General features: G+C 36.0%; 1 protein-coding gene across 4 annotated transcripts in view; it reads left to right on the top strand.

Moving 5' to 3' along the window:
* The first annotated feature begins 707 nt into the window (after positions 1–707).
* Positions 708–13,573, top strand: part of FIGN (fidgetin, microtubule severing factor) — a 124,919-nt gene continuing 112,053 nt past the window's right edge. The window contains exons 1-2 of one of the 4 annotated variants that reach the window (XM_079134812.1): positions 708–1,020; positions 1,794–1,963. In XM_079134812.1, coding sequence (XP_078990938.1) covers positions 1,939–1,963 — 25 coding nt within the window. In that variant the 5' untranslated portion in view covers positions 708–1,020; positions 1,794–1,938. The other 3 variants (XM_079134813.1, XM_079134814.1, XM_079134815.1) reach the window with 3 other exon arrangements.

Here is a 13,573-nt window from a genome sequence, read left to right as displayed (position 1 = left end):
AGGAGGGGGAGGAGAACAGGCTCAATGCAGATTTTCCTCCCGAAGTTGCCTCTTCTTGGCAGATAAAGTCATTTTCTAGCTGGTGCTGGGGGCCCAGGGGAAGGTGCGGGTGAGGTTCTGGCTCTGAGGGCCAGATCTTGTCCTGTTCGTGGAGTCCAGGGGAGGCTGGGGAAGGGTGGACAGGCCGCAGCTGTCGAGAGGGCCGGAGACGCCAGGGAGGGGCCCGCAGGGCTGGAAGCAGCGCAGCCGTGTCCCGGGCCCTCCGAGGCTGGCTCGTGAGCGCAAGGGCTGGCCGGTCACGCGTGGGAGAGAAAGGCCCCTTCCCCTTAAGGCGTCGCTCCCCTGTCCCCAGGCTGGGCTTCCCGAGAGTGCGGGCAGGGAGAGCTCCGAGTCCCAGCGCGCGTAATCATGACCTCGGGGCCCCCTCCGGGCAGCGTGAGCGCGTCGGCGAGGCTGGGCGGCCGCCGCGGCCCCGGCCGTGTAACATGACCCGAGCGGCCGGCCGGCCGGCGCGGCGCGGCCATAGAGCCCTCCCTGCCCATGAATCTCTGGCGCGTCTCTAGCTCGCTCGCCAGCTCGCCTCCCGCCTCCCTTTCTCCCCCTCCAGCTCCGCGGGCTCCGTGCGCCTCTCCCTCTCCCTCTCGGTCCTCCCGCTGCCCGTCTCTCTCCACTGCCCGCCTCTCGCCACTGCCTCCCGTCTTCTCTCCCTCACGGCAGCCTCGGTCTCTTTCTCCCTCTCTCCTTTGAAAACTGATCTTTGGCTCTTAGTGTGAAAGTGATTTGAATTTGGCTCGGCGGCGCTCTGCGCCTGCGCTCAGCCTCTGGCATGCTGGCTCCTTCCAAGCAGCTGTTTTGGGTTTGAAATTCCAACATGGCAGAGGCTGCAGTCCGTCTTCCCTTCAAAAACTTGGAATGATTTCAAATCATAGGCACCTTCACTTAACCCTAGCTTCCATTCATCAGCAAACACATCGGATCGATGCTACGCTAACCTATCGGGTTCTTGCTCCGCGCGTTCAGGTAAGAGGAGCTTCGTAGTTTTCTACCATCTGTTTAAATTTGTTTTTGTTTTTGTTTTATTTTTAAAGACTATAAATAGATCCAAGACCTGTAATAAAAAGAGATCTTCGAGTTGTGCCGTAAACATTAAATTTAATTTGCATTCGTTTCTATTCTGTACGCCAACCTGCTGTCTAATTTCTCTGTACAAAGTAGTCCTGAAACATTATAATGCATATTTTAGCTGCTTAATCATTGTAACAATAGTATGGGATTAAGAGTTCGCGATTGAAAGAATCTCGTTTTTCGCTATATTGGGCTTACTTATTACTATGTTTTTACTTCAAAAATAAAATAAATAAGAAAGCGGAGCCATAGGGTGGGGCTAGACTTTCTTCGGGAACTAACTTCTAAGTAAATAAGAAGTGTAAATAAGAATCTTGCACACACACGAAAAGTTGAGGTTAAATTACAATCTCATGGCTGGGGGAACCAGAAAAATGTCAGAAGATCGGTTGCAGAAAAATGTAAGCACATCATTTGGAGGGGGTACAGCGTGGTGGGCGTATTGTTGGCAAGGAATGGGAGAGAAAGATGTATAATTTAATGGTATATACAATCCACTGATCCTATTACCGTCCTCCCCGGAGCTCTTGTTAGTTTCAATGGGAGTGAGTGAAATTGACATGGACTTGCATTCCTGGTCATGTGCTTTTTTTCCTTTCTTTCTTCTCCTGTGATCTGAGATCCCCTTTTTGTTGATGTTGCTTTCCCCCTTAATTATATGCATGTAGGTTAAATGAATACCTGACGAAAGGGCCCACGTTTCAAGGCAGTGACATTTGATAGCTGAGAGGAAAAGTGGCTTTAATGAAAAGCAACCTTTGGAATTCCTGCTTGTGAGAAATCCAATTCAGCTTTTTGTGCTGCCAGCAAGAAATGATCAGTAGCACCAGTGTTTATGGTATGTCAGTTTTGGAATTTACTTCCTTTGCATCTAAATAGGAAAGACAAATGAAATAGCATGATAAAACCATTGAAGACTGCTTGAGAAGCAGATGCTCATGATACCTAATTCTTTTTTATTTAAAAAATGTACGTTTATTTTAATCTGTCACCATGCTTTTTGCATTTGTTATTACTTGTTTATGTATTTTAGTTTTGATTAACATATTACTTGAGTCCACTTTTATTGGGTTTAGCTGTAATCCTGAAGTTGCATGTTACTAGTAATGCACTGCATAACGGCTGAAGTCAAATGGTATGTAAATTAGTTAAACTCAGTGTGGGTTTTCTTTTTTTTTTTCTTTTTTGAGGAGGTGGGGGGCAGAGGGGAGAGGGCGGGAGTGTGGAGAAAGATTTCTAAGTAAAGAAAGTATATATATGTACACACACAGAACTGGGTGAAATTTTCTTTTTCTTTCTCAACCTATCAATGCAATTTGGCTATCTGCTCTCTTCATGATTGCACTTTGTGGAGTGATCGGTTCCTCTGTGTAGTTTTTTTGGGGGGTGAGTGAATGAAGGTATATCTTTTACATAAAAACAAACTATATATTTTGACTGGTCAAAGTCCTTATTACAAGGAACAGTGGTAATTTTTTTCCTTGCCATTCACTTGTCTGCCTGTCAGCGCTTTTTACTTTTAACCTGTGACAGAATTAAATAATCAGGCACTGAAATTGACTTCATTTGAAATCGCTCTTTCCTCTTTCTTTGCAAAAAAAAAAAAAAAAGTCAGTTAAATGGAGTGAGAGGGGGTTTTCAATGGCTCTTGTGGCCGTGCTGTGTGTACACTGTGTGATATTCAATTAAGACTAAGAGGGAACAACAACAACAAAAAGATGTTAAAGTGTTTTGCATAATCAAAGGATATGTCCACTTTAAGCTGTTTTTCTTTTTTGTTGGTGTTGTTGCTGTTACATTTATTCCACCACCATGAATTTCTCCTGAAAAGAGAGAAAGAAGGAGAGAATGTGAGAGAAAGAAATAACAGGGGGGCAAAGCTGCCAGGCATCTGTAGTGTGGCTGTGGTCACTGCTCTCTCAGAACACAAATGTGAATACGAGGAAAGGGACTTCAAGACCCGTTGCGCGACATGCACTTCTGGTTGGACTCTGATGACTATAGGGCTGAACACACACCGCTCTTACACGATAGAAAGGATTTGATTGAATTTTGCATTTGGAACTTGTTGACTTTGAAGCGATCAATAAGAAGACTGTTTATTTTAGATGCACATAATTTGCCCTAAGAAATGTTTTAAGGAGGAGAGAGCACAGGTTTTTTTCCCCCGGAGCTGTTGGAGCGAATGGGATTGCCAGATGGGCGATTTCCCTCTGTGATGTTAAAGCTGTAATATATATTCAGAGCAGATTGGGCTGCTGCCTGTGATGAGGAGGATATTACATTTATAAATTTTAAATCGGAGCTCGGACAATGTGCTGAGAGCAGAAATTGGATGGTTTGACTGTTCACCGTATTGATACTTAAATGTGATTTCTGAGTAGTAGTAATAATAATCATTGCAATAATATATAAAAAAACATGCTGAAATAGGCAATCATATAATTCATGACATTTAACTGCAGATTTAAGTGTGTAAATTGCTCCCCCCAAGTCCTCTACTTACTATTAAATAATAGTCACATAATTTATTTCTCTGTGTGTTTAAATGTCTGATGTGCAAATGATGTTCATAAGGAGGAGTGTTGCTATCACACGCTAGAATTTTTTGGGGGGATAAGTATATGTATATATACACACAAAGATATGTATATACACAGGAGATACTTGTGTATATGTAGAAAGTGGTATTTGTGACTCCTGTTTTCTAATTCTATTACTCTGATTATTTTTAGATTTTGTTTGTCTCCAATGTGTGGCCTAAAGGAAACAGCTACAAACCTAAAAGGCTAGAAAGTGGGCAAGCGCTCACACTCTGGCAGCTCTGCTGTTGCAAATTAAAAGTGTGTTGTGGTCAGGAAATGAAAGCTACAATGTCTCTTTTGAACAAGTCGTTTATCAAGAGAAACATCTATCAGGGACTGCCTTGTCACATTGATCCTCTAAAAGTTAGGTCCGAGGTGGAAGCTGCTTTGATGTTTTTGATCCTAAATTTAATACAACAGAAAAAAAAAAAAAAAGGCAAGGATATTTTGACCAGTATAGATTTTTTTTTAAAAAAGTGTTTCCTGGAACCAACAAGATCTATTTATTAGTATTGTACTGTGTGTGAAGTTTTCAAGCCATCATAGTTGAAAGGCTGAAGGGGAAATCCCAGGCTTCATAAACTGATGATTGTTAAAATATACATTTGTAATACATTCAGTTAAGTCTGGCTTTTTGGTTAATATGGACATTTTGGAAACAGATTGTTCAAAAGGAAAATTATTTTGAAAGAGTATTTGGAAGAATATAAAGAGTGTCAGAGTTTTTCATTCATTTAAATTTTAGAGTTCTCTCTTCCTTCCCTCTTTTATTTTTTATTTGTTTCCTATCTTCATTTTGTGACAAATTTGCTTTTATTGGGAAAGAAACATTTTTCCTATGGAAACTGTGTCCCCAAATATGATTGTATACAGCATTTCTATTGTTTATTAATTGTGCATGTGAATGGTTATCAGTATAAGCTGCATGGACTACAAGTTCTTTGGAATTTCAGCCTGAAAATAGAGGTATCAGATTAAACATGTCATATATTCTTGAATACTGAATATGTTACATCTATTATTCAAAATTCAAAAGGTATTGTTAAGAAAATGACCAAGTTTAAAGAATAACATTTTGTGAAAGCAGTTAAGAGCAGCCTGCTTATTCTTGGAGGTGAAGATATGAAAGTAGTATTCTTTCTTTGAAATAGTTTTTGGATACTTGTCTTATACTGCTGGTGGCTACTTGTTTTTTCATATAAGACTATTAAATAAGCAGAGGAGTGTGGTGGGAGTTTTGAGGATTGTAATACTTGCTAATTAATCATGTCTGAAATGAAAGAATCATAGTAGGGTAATAAAATCTCATTGTTGTTTTCCTGGAAGAGGGTAAGACTTGTGTTTGGAAGCTATGCATGTGACTTGACTTGCTTTGCTTTTCTCCTAAAAAGATAGTTTATAGGGTCTCCTTGCAGTTATTTAAAGAAATATCTATTTTCTGAAAAAATATTTTTTTCTCCTGACTATACCAAATCTGTGAGATTCTTAAAACTGTATATGATATCTTCTGAGTGTAAACAGGATTTTTTTTCTTTAATTATATTTAAGATTGCTGCATCTGAGTTTCAATGCTATTTTTTTCCCCCTAAATAGAAAATCTTTTTGGTTGTTTTCATTCATGCTAAGAATTTTGGAAATCATTTTGTAGGCAGGTACTTCTGATACAAGAGAGCAGAAATTTCATTAATTACTTTTAGATAATACAAGAGTATGACCAAAGGGGAGAAAAGAATTAGTATTTCCAAGAATCCATAGAGACCAGCTATATTATTACTTGCCATTTCTAAAGTAGTTTAAAATATAAGCCAACTGAAAAGATAAATGAATAATTTTATTAGAGGTGAATTCTCTTTTTTCCCTGAACTTCAGGTTGCCACTTTTTAGAATTTAATTCCTTGCTTAGGTTTTGCATAGAGGCAGATCCAAAAAGTTTGAGTCTCTACAGCATTTTTCAGAATTCTCATCTCAGGTGAAGACCGGCCATGCCCAGGCTTCCCTGTTTTTGTCTGTGTGAGTGCTCACAAGCCTAGAATGTTTGCCTAATTAAGTAATCAGTTTTAATAGTCCAAATCAGCAGAATTATTATGTGTATTTGAAACAATTGCAGGCTTTTATGTTTCAAACTTTCTAATTTGTTCTAAGAACCTTAGTTTAATAGAAATGTTTGCTGTTTTACCTTTGATCAATATATTCTTGAGCACAAATTTCATATGCTACTTTTATAAAGTACCACATTCATTGTTGTCAAGCTCATAAATTTAATTACCAGGAATTTAAATTGATTATAAATTTTTGATTGGGGGAAATTGTTCTGCAGACATTTTGCGGAGATATTGACTACGTTACTGATGGATAAGACTTGATTAATCAGCATATCTACTTTTCTTTGAATCGTTGATAAATTAGAATAAGTACATCATACAGAAAATGATGTAATTTCCCTCCTCAATTAAAAAAAAATTAATGTAATTGTCTCTTTCTTTTGAGATATACAAAAGCTAATGTTTTATTAATCACTTGAACTTGGAAATTATTTTCTGGTATCACTTGAAAGCAAGTTCAACTAATATTAACCAGTACACATACAAGGATGATACCCAAGTTGTCATTTTTGTTTGTTTTTTAATGAGAGACTTTTTTTTTTGAAAGACTACAAGACAATCGTCATTTGAACACCCAATATTTTCCATTTTATCTTGTTACTTTTTCTTTTTTCTGATCTTGAATTTTTATTATTAACTTTTCTGATCTTGAATTTTTATTGTTAACTTTTCCATTTCTGGTAGAAAATTCAAGTATAGCTGCTTTGATATGATTATTGATTACTGATCCATTTGATATTTTTGATGTTATCATTTAAATGAAAATTATATTTGAGGACTGCTTACTAAAAAAAAAAGCAGATGGTAGAAATAAGGAATAGGCAAAAATATGGTCAAAATATGTTGCATTGGTAAGTTTGAAACAAATCAAAAGCAGGTGGGTGTACTGTTTCATTAGGGAAACACCACAGGTGCCTGTTCAGCTCTGCCTCAGGACAGCACATCCCCATACAGCACCTGTTGAGAAGACCAGTCTTAGCTGAGGCTGAGGAGGCAGAAAATATAGGTGATCAGTAACCATCAAAACATGAGATATCATATGGCTCTGTTAGTGGTATTTACATATTTTATGCAACAAATCTGCTTGTTGTCTTGTTATTTGAATATTGACACTTTGCTTAACATTGCATATGGTAGGCTGTTGTTTCAGGATAAATCAGAAGCAGGAAATCTAGAGGAGAATTTCAATTCAGATGTATTTATGATAAATATATGTATAAATGGATATGTTTGCTCATAGTTTAGCTACTGTGACTTTCACAAACCATTTATAGTATCACTCCTTCCAATCATTTTTTAAACTGATACATCTTGAAAGTAAAATGCATGATTTATTATATGAGGGCCCAAGGTTAAACTTTTCTTCCCCTATAACTCAGCTTAGGTTATTTATATTTTTGTGCTGAGAAAACTTTTTTGGAAGGATTGGAAAATTTGCTTCTAGTTAGAATTTTGTTCTCATTTTCATTAAATTAATAGCTTTTATTAAAAGTCATTAGGGATATATGATTTACTAATATATAATTTACAATAAAGATTATTTTTGCTACAGAATATCAAATTTTATTTTAAGATTTTTTGTTGATGCATTACAATTGTATACAGCACTGGGCTTTTACATATTTGCACATCAGTATTAACATAATTTGGTCAATTTTCATAATACAAAATTTAAAATACCTACAAAATATTTTCTTTTCCTTATAATTTTAATGTTGAAAATACTTTACTCTGTTTCTTTCCAGTGAGTTTTGATTTCTGCTGATAATTTATATTTGTCCTATTCTACTTGTGGATATATTGCTGGCAAAAGAACCAAAACTACATTTTACTCCACCCATTTTGTTTTTCCCAGCTCAACTGCTTGCCTTATGTCAATTGGGCACTTTTTAAATAACTGACAATTACATGTCATACACATGAGTGTAAACTCATCTGCGAATGAGTGACCTCTACATTCATGCATTGGTTTGTGAGAAAGTGTTATTCAGGGAAATAATAACATCCAAAGTAAATTTTAAAAAGTAAAGCAGTGTGAAGTCATGAGTTTCTATATATTGCAGTATACTTTTTTTGCCATTCCTTTGACTTGTTTTTCTTCCCATCAATCAAAGCTGTCACCCTCAACTAGAACCAGCTACATAATTTCTGGGGCCTAATGTAAAATTAAAATCTGAGGTACCTTGTTCAAAAATTATTAAAAATTTCAAGACCGCTACAGCAGAGCATTCAGCTAGATGAAGGGTCCATTTGAGAGTGGGACCTGTGTACCTGCCCAGGACCAGGGCCATGGAGCCAGACCTGCCTTTACCAGCTGCCAACTTTGGTCTGGTCCATCTCTGGGGAAGTCACTGGTCTTCCTATTTGAAGACTTACTATTCATTCCACAGTTATTCCATGTGCCACCTGAAGAGATACTAATGGGAGTTGGGTAAGAGAATTCATGGGAAAAAAACGGATCATTGGGTTATTTCCCCCTTTCCCTTGAATCATTTGCTTTTATCCCAGGCTGCTCTGTCCCTGATCTATTTTTGATATATCCCATGAATTTTTAAGTAAATATTCTTAAAAGGAACTTTGTGTTTTTAATTGTTTGCAGACAGGTACATACTTAAGTTCTTATTCCCCAAGCAAAGAGTAATTGTTGTAGAATTATTCCATTGGAATTTGTAATAAGAGCCTGGGAGGTGCTCTTGCCAGGTACTACATCTACCTCCTCTTAAGGTGGAAGCACAGATGAAATAAGTATTTTTGATATAAAATTTTAAATTATCTAAATATATAGAAAATCCTAACCATTTTAACAAATAAAAGCACAACTCATTGAGTGACAGGAAAGAGGGGCAAACACAAAAATAATTACCTTGTTATGGTAATATCAGTATTGATATTTTGACATTAGAAAGTGGCATTGTAGCAATATAAACATGTGGTGACAGCTGTGTTAAAGATGAAAAGTAACTCATGCAGTGACACAAACTTTGCAGCATATGATATTCAAGTCATGAACTCAGTTTCTCAACTCGTGTTGTAATAACCTCCTTCTCCCTTGACCTATGTTGACCAGGTATGGCTTCTGTTTCCCTTCAGTTTGCATATTCTGTACTGTTGGGTATACAAAACACCTTGTAGTTTCCCAAGGTACTTCTCAACCAGATCAAGATTCATATTGTGATACTTAAAGCTGAATTTTGAAGTCAAGCAGCTTTTTCAAATCCAAACTGAGATATGCTGGAATGTCCAGAAAGTCTGGATCTGAGTGCACTTGAAGTTGCACCATTTATTTTCAAAAGAGAGTTCTCACATCAGATGACTCTGCCAGGAAGGGAAATATCAAAGAGCTGGAGAAAAGTATTCTTTTATGTATTCCAAGACTGGGGTGGAGGTGGGGGCTTTAAAGATATTTTTGAGGAAGAAAAAAAAAACTGAACTTATTTTGAATGCCTTGTTAGACTTTATGGTAAGAAATACTATATATGACACCTTCTCAGAAGAAAAACCTTTTCTTTGTCCTGTGTAATAACAAGGCATTTCTCTCTAAATTGATTTCGATTTGTACTTTAATGAAACAAAGTTGGAAAATAACTATTATAACACTCCCAATTAATTAAAAATTCACCCCACAATTTTTGCATTAAAGCCATTGCAAACTTGGAAATAATTTGATAGGTAGTCACAATCTATGTTTTAAAATATTCTATATTCTGTTTACATATTCTCTAGGACAATTTCAGTTGAGGCCTTTTGCTTCCTTATTCCTGTCCTCTAGTGTATTTTCATATTCAATGTTCAACTTAAAAAAATAATAAACCAGGAATCTGGGTAAATATGTGGCAATATAGTCCATTACTATGGCAAAAATAGCCATTTTATTTCTCCTGTGTTTGCTTCTCTTTTTCTATTTTAAATTGAAGCAAGACTAAACACTTTCTCTTAGATCATATACCTCAATGATGCTAAATTGTAAATCTTAATTAGGTATGATTCACTGATTTTAATCTTACAAGATAATTATTCTGAGTAGGATAAAAAGGTTCCCATAATATTGAAGGCATTTTCATTATAATCCCCATTTTAAGATCAAACAAATACTATTAAATAAACAGAGTGCTATTAGTCTTTTATGTTTAATAGTTAATACTTCTGAATTTAAGTGTATGGTGAAGAATCCAGGGTATTGATAGAGCAGTCTTACTGTTTGCAAACTTTAAATCCTTTTGATAAATTTCACTGCTAGGAATTACATGGATCTAAGGCTTTTTTAAAATAAAAGTTACAGTTTTGATTATCTAAATGGAATTTGTTCTTGTGCATGTGCACAGATACATTTCTTTGTGAAGGTATTGATGTCAGGGACGCTTTTGGTATTTCTTTATGAGTAATTAGGTTAACGGGGTTAGTTAGAAAATGTATTCTTTCCTGGAAAATGAAAAATTACATTCAAGCGGAGGTAAAAGAGTAAAACATATTCATGACTTTAAGTACTTAACAAGATATTTTATGACTCATTTTTACAGAATAATACCCAATATGTAACTTGTTAAGAATAATAGCCATTTTTACTTTTTAAAACACATCTGTATTAAAACTGACTTTCTGTCCTTGACTCACAAATCTGGAGTCAATTTTAGGCCCAAGTTACAAAATATGTGGATCATATCCCCCCACCCCTAGCATAGTATCCTTTGCCAGTGGTGTCAGTGCATAGTGCTCTTTTGAAGAAGAGGTTTGCATTACTCAAAAGATTAAGAAGCATTGGAGGAGGGATGCTGATATGGAACCGTAAATGGCTGACTCCTTGTCTGACAAACTGAGGGAGATATCACCAGCTTTTAGGATTTTATATACCTATATGGCCATTGCTAATATTGGGTATTTTTTCCGGGGGGGGGGTGGATTCAAAGCATAATATGAGTATAATAAGTTTTCCCTAATTTGGAAAATATGTTTTGGGTGTACCAATCAACTAATTATTGATATGAATTTATTCACGTATGTTAAAACAGTTGGGTCATAGGTACAAATAAATGTTTAGTTTCAGCTAGTGTATCTTTAGAAAAAATTCTGTATATAAGCAGAATCTCTTTTTTTTAAAAAAAAAGGTGTAAAATGTTTATCATTAGCATTTAAATAAAGTATTCAGAAAAATCTAATATGAAAGTTCTTTATTATTTTCATTTTTAATAAATCCCTTACAACGAACAAATACAATGCACGATGTTTGTTTTGTTTTGTGCTTTCTCCCTTGTTTTATTCAGATTTAGCATCAAAGTTAAAGGACCTCACAGGGAAACTGGTGTACTGTTCAGTTTTAGAGATACCCAAGGAAGACAGTACAACATGTGCTATCACTTTGTTTACAATTATTTTTATAATTATGGGTAAATATCTGTAATTTTGCCACAATCTAATATTTCCTTGAAATTTATCCTACTAAAATGACCCTACCACTAAGCTATCATCTGGGAGGTGTTGCAGATGTATAATTGTGATGCATATGTATACCTAAATACATATTTTAAAATATTATCTGTATTTTCAGTAGCCAGCTCTACAGGATTACTTTGCTTAGGGGTAGGGAGAAAGAGTTTTTCTCTTTTTTTCTACTTGCATACTCACAAGAACCCTGATGTCTTAGCCTCCTACTACTGGATTTGGATTCTAATCTTACCACCTACCTGTGTACTGTTTTGAGGGGCTGGAACTTTTTTTTTTTTTTTTTTTTTTTTTTTTTTTTTTTTTTTTTTTTTTTTTTTTTTGGTACTTATCTGCAAGGCTGATTGTTACTTGATCATCTGGAAAATCAAATTTCCCTTGAGCTACCAGTATATGATATTTAGACCATGAGAAGGTAGTTTGAATTAATTAAGAGGATGTTAGAGTGAGTGTGTGGAGGAGGGGGAAGTCAAGCAGCCTTTGCTGTCATGGGCAAGCATGCCTTTCTGGTGAAAGGCAACTTGTAAGAATGGGGGAAAGAGTTAAAAGGAAAGGAAATTAGGGAAAGTTGTTGAGGCAAAGCTAAGGACTGTTTTTCACGTGACTGTTGCTAAAAATGATATTAGCGATTTTACAAATTAAATCCTAATATGATCATGTGCAAAATTGATCACTTACTAGGGTTAGGGTTAGTACACATGAAATAGCAGGCAGTACTATAATCTGAACAAATGGTGATCTCCTTTTTAAAAATGGCAGGTTCTAAATCATACTTTGAGTAACAAGATTTGTGACCATCTAAATGAAAAGAACTATTTATTCCCTGCTTTTCTCCTCATAATTGAAAAGATGCAAAAATATATATGCCTTTAAAGATGATTCATATTATTCTGAGAATTTTGTTTTCTTCCTCCAACATCCTCAGTTTGCTTAGAGCACAAGTGAAGTTACAGAAGGAAATCCACCAAGGACTGAGATATATTCGATTTTAGAGTTTCTTTTGGAAAGAAATGTATTTATTTCTGTATAGGGGTTCGGATTTTTGAAATAGATGGATGTATTTTTTTATTTGATTTGAGCAAAATTAGTCATTAATTTTTTTATCTATCTTAAAGGAAAGGAAAAAAACAAAACAAAACAAAACAAAACAAAACCAAAAAACTCCAAACAAAAAAAAAGTGAAGTAAAATCCTTTTCCCTAAACCCTACCTTAGATCAGTTAAACCGAGTTTGCAGGGGAATGGCCTGTTTCTTCTCTGTTCTCAGGTGATTCTAAAGTAACGTTGGAATTGAGAACCACTTCTCTTAACCAGGAGATCTCATGAGCTCTGGAACTTTTCAGTGTTTTAAGAACTTTTTTCCTGGATGAAATCATTAAAATACGATATTAATTCAGAATCAAGCATACTAATGACATATACTGGAGATAGTTCAACAGCCTTTCTAGATTCCTCGTAGAGTGGAGGACATTGCTAGCCAAGAGAGCCTTGGAAAGTTACAAGGATGAGAATAAGTGTCAGCAGAAGGCAACAGGCAATTGTATTCTTACCCTGGGAAGTCACTCAGTCTCTTTAAACCAGTTTTCTTTTTCTGAAAGGACAGATGATCCAATGACTAGTAAAGTTTCTTGAAGGTCTGTATAACTCACCATTGCTTCATCATGGACTAGTAAGTTTGAGTAACACTTGGTACTTTGCTAGTGGCCTTGGACTGATGAAAAAACGTTTCTGTTTCTCTTAAAGAGGCTCAAGAAATTGTTTTGGAGACAACGAAGGAAGCTCCACAACCTTTTAACACTTGGTTAAGTCCTTCAAAGGGGATGGTAACTATTCAACTATGCTTTCTAAATGGTTGCAAACAACAGCGTCAACAATTTTAATATCTTGAGAGTTGATGAATATTAGTTTACTAAAGCTTTTCCTCAGTGAGAGATTTAAATAAAAAGCAGATAATCAGATTAAATTAGGCATTGGAGTTAGGGATCTTAAATACCTTGAAACACACACACACACACACACACACACACACACACACACACACATGAATTAGTGTAAAAGTTGTACCTTCATAAAAGTTGTTTCCTCATTCCCTCTTTTCTCTACCTGGTCTTCGTCCACTGCCTGGAAAGCCCTTCTTTACCTGCTGAAATCCTACCAGGACTTTGGTATTCAGGCAAAAAGTTGGGTCATCTGTAAAGGCCTCCATGAGAGTAACCCTGATCAGGGTCAATTCTGACATCACTTAATGTTCTCTGAGCACTTTATAAATATCTCTTTTTGATCATTAGTTTCTCCTACAGTAAATCATGTTTCTCTTTTAGGAAAT

The sequence above is a fragment of the Sciurus vulgaris genome (genome assembly GCF_902686455.1).
Source record: "Sciurus vulgaris genome assembly, chromosome: 3".
Taxonomy (NCBI): Eukaryota; Metazoa; Chordata; class Mammalia; order Rodentia; family Sciuridae; genus Sciurus; species Sciurus vulgaris.
Note: the sequence above shows the minus strand (reverse complement) of the source record. Positions and strands in the feature narration are given on the sequence as shown.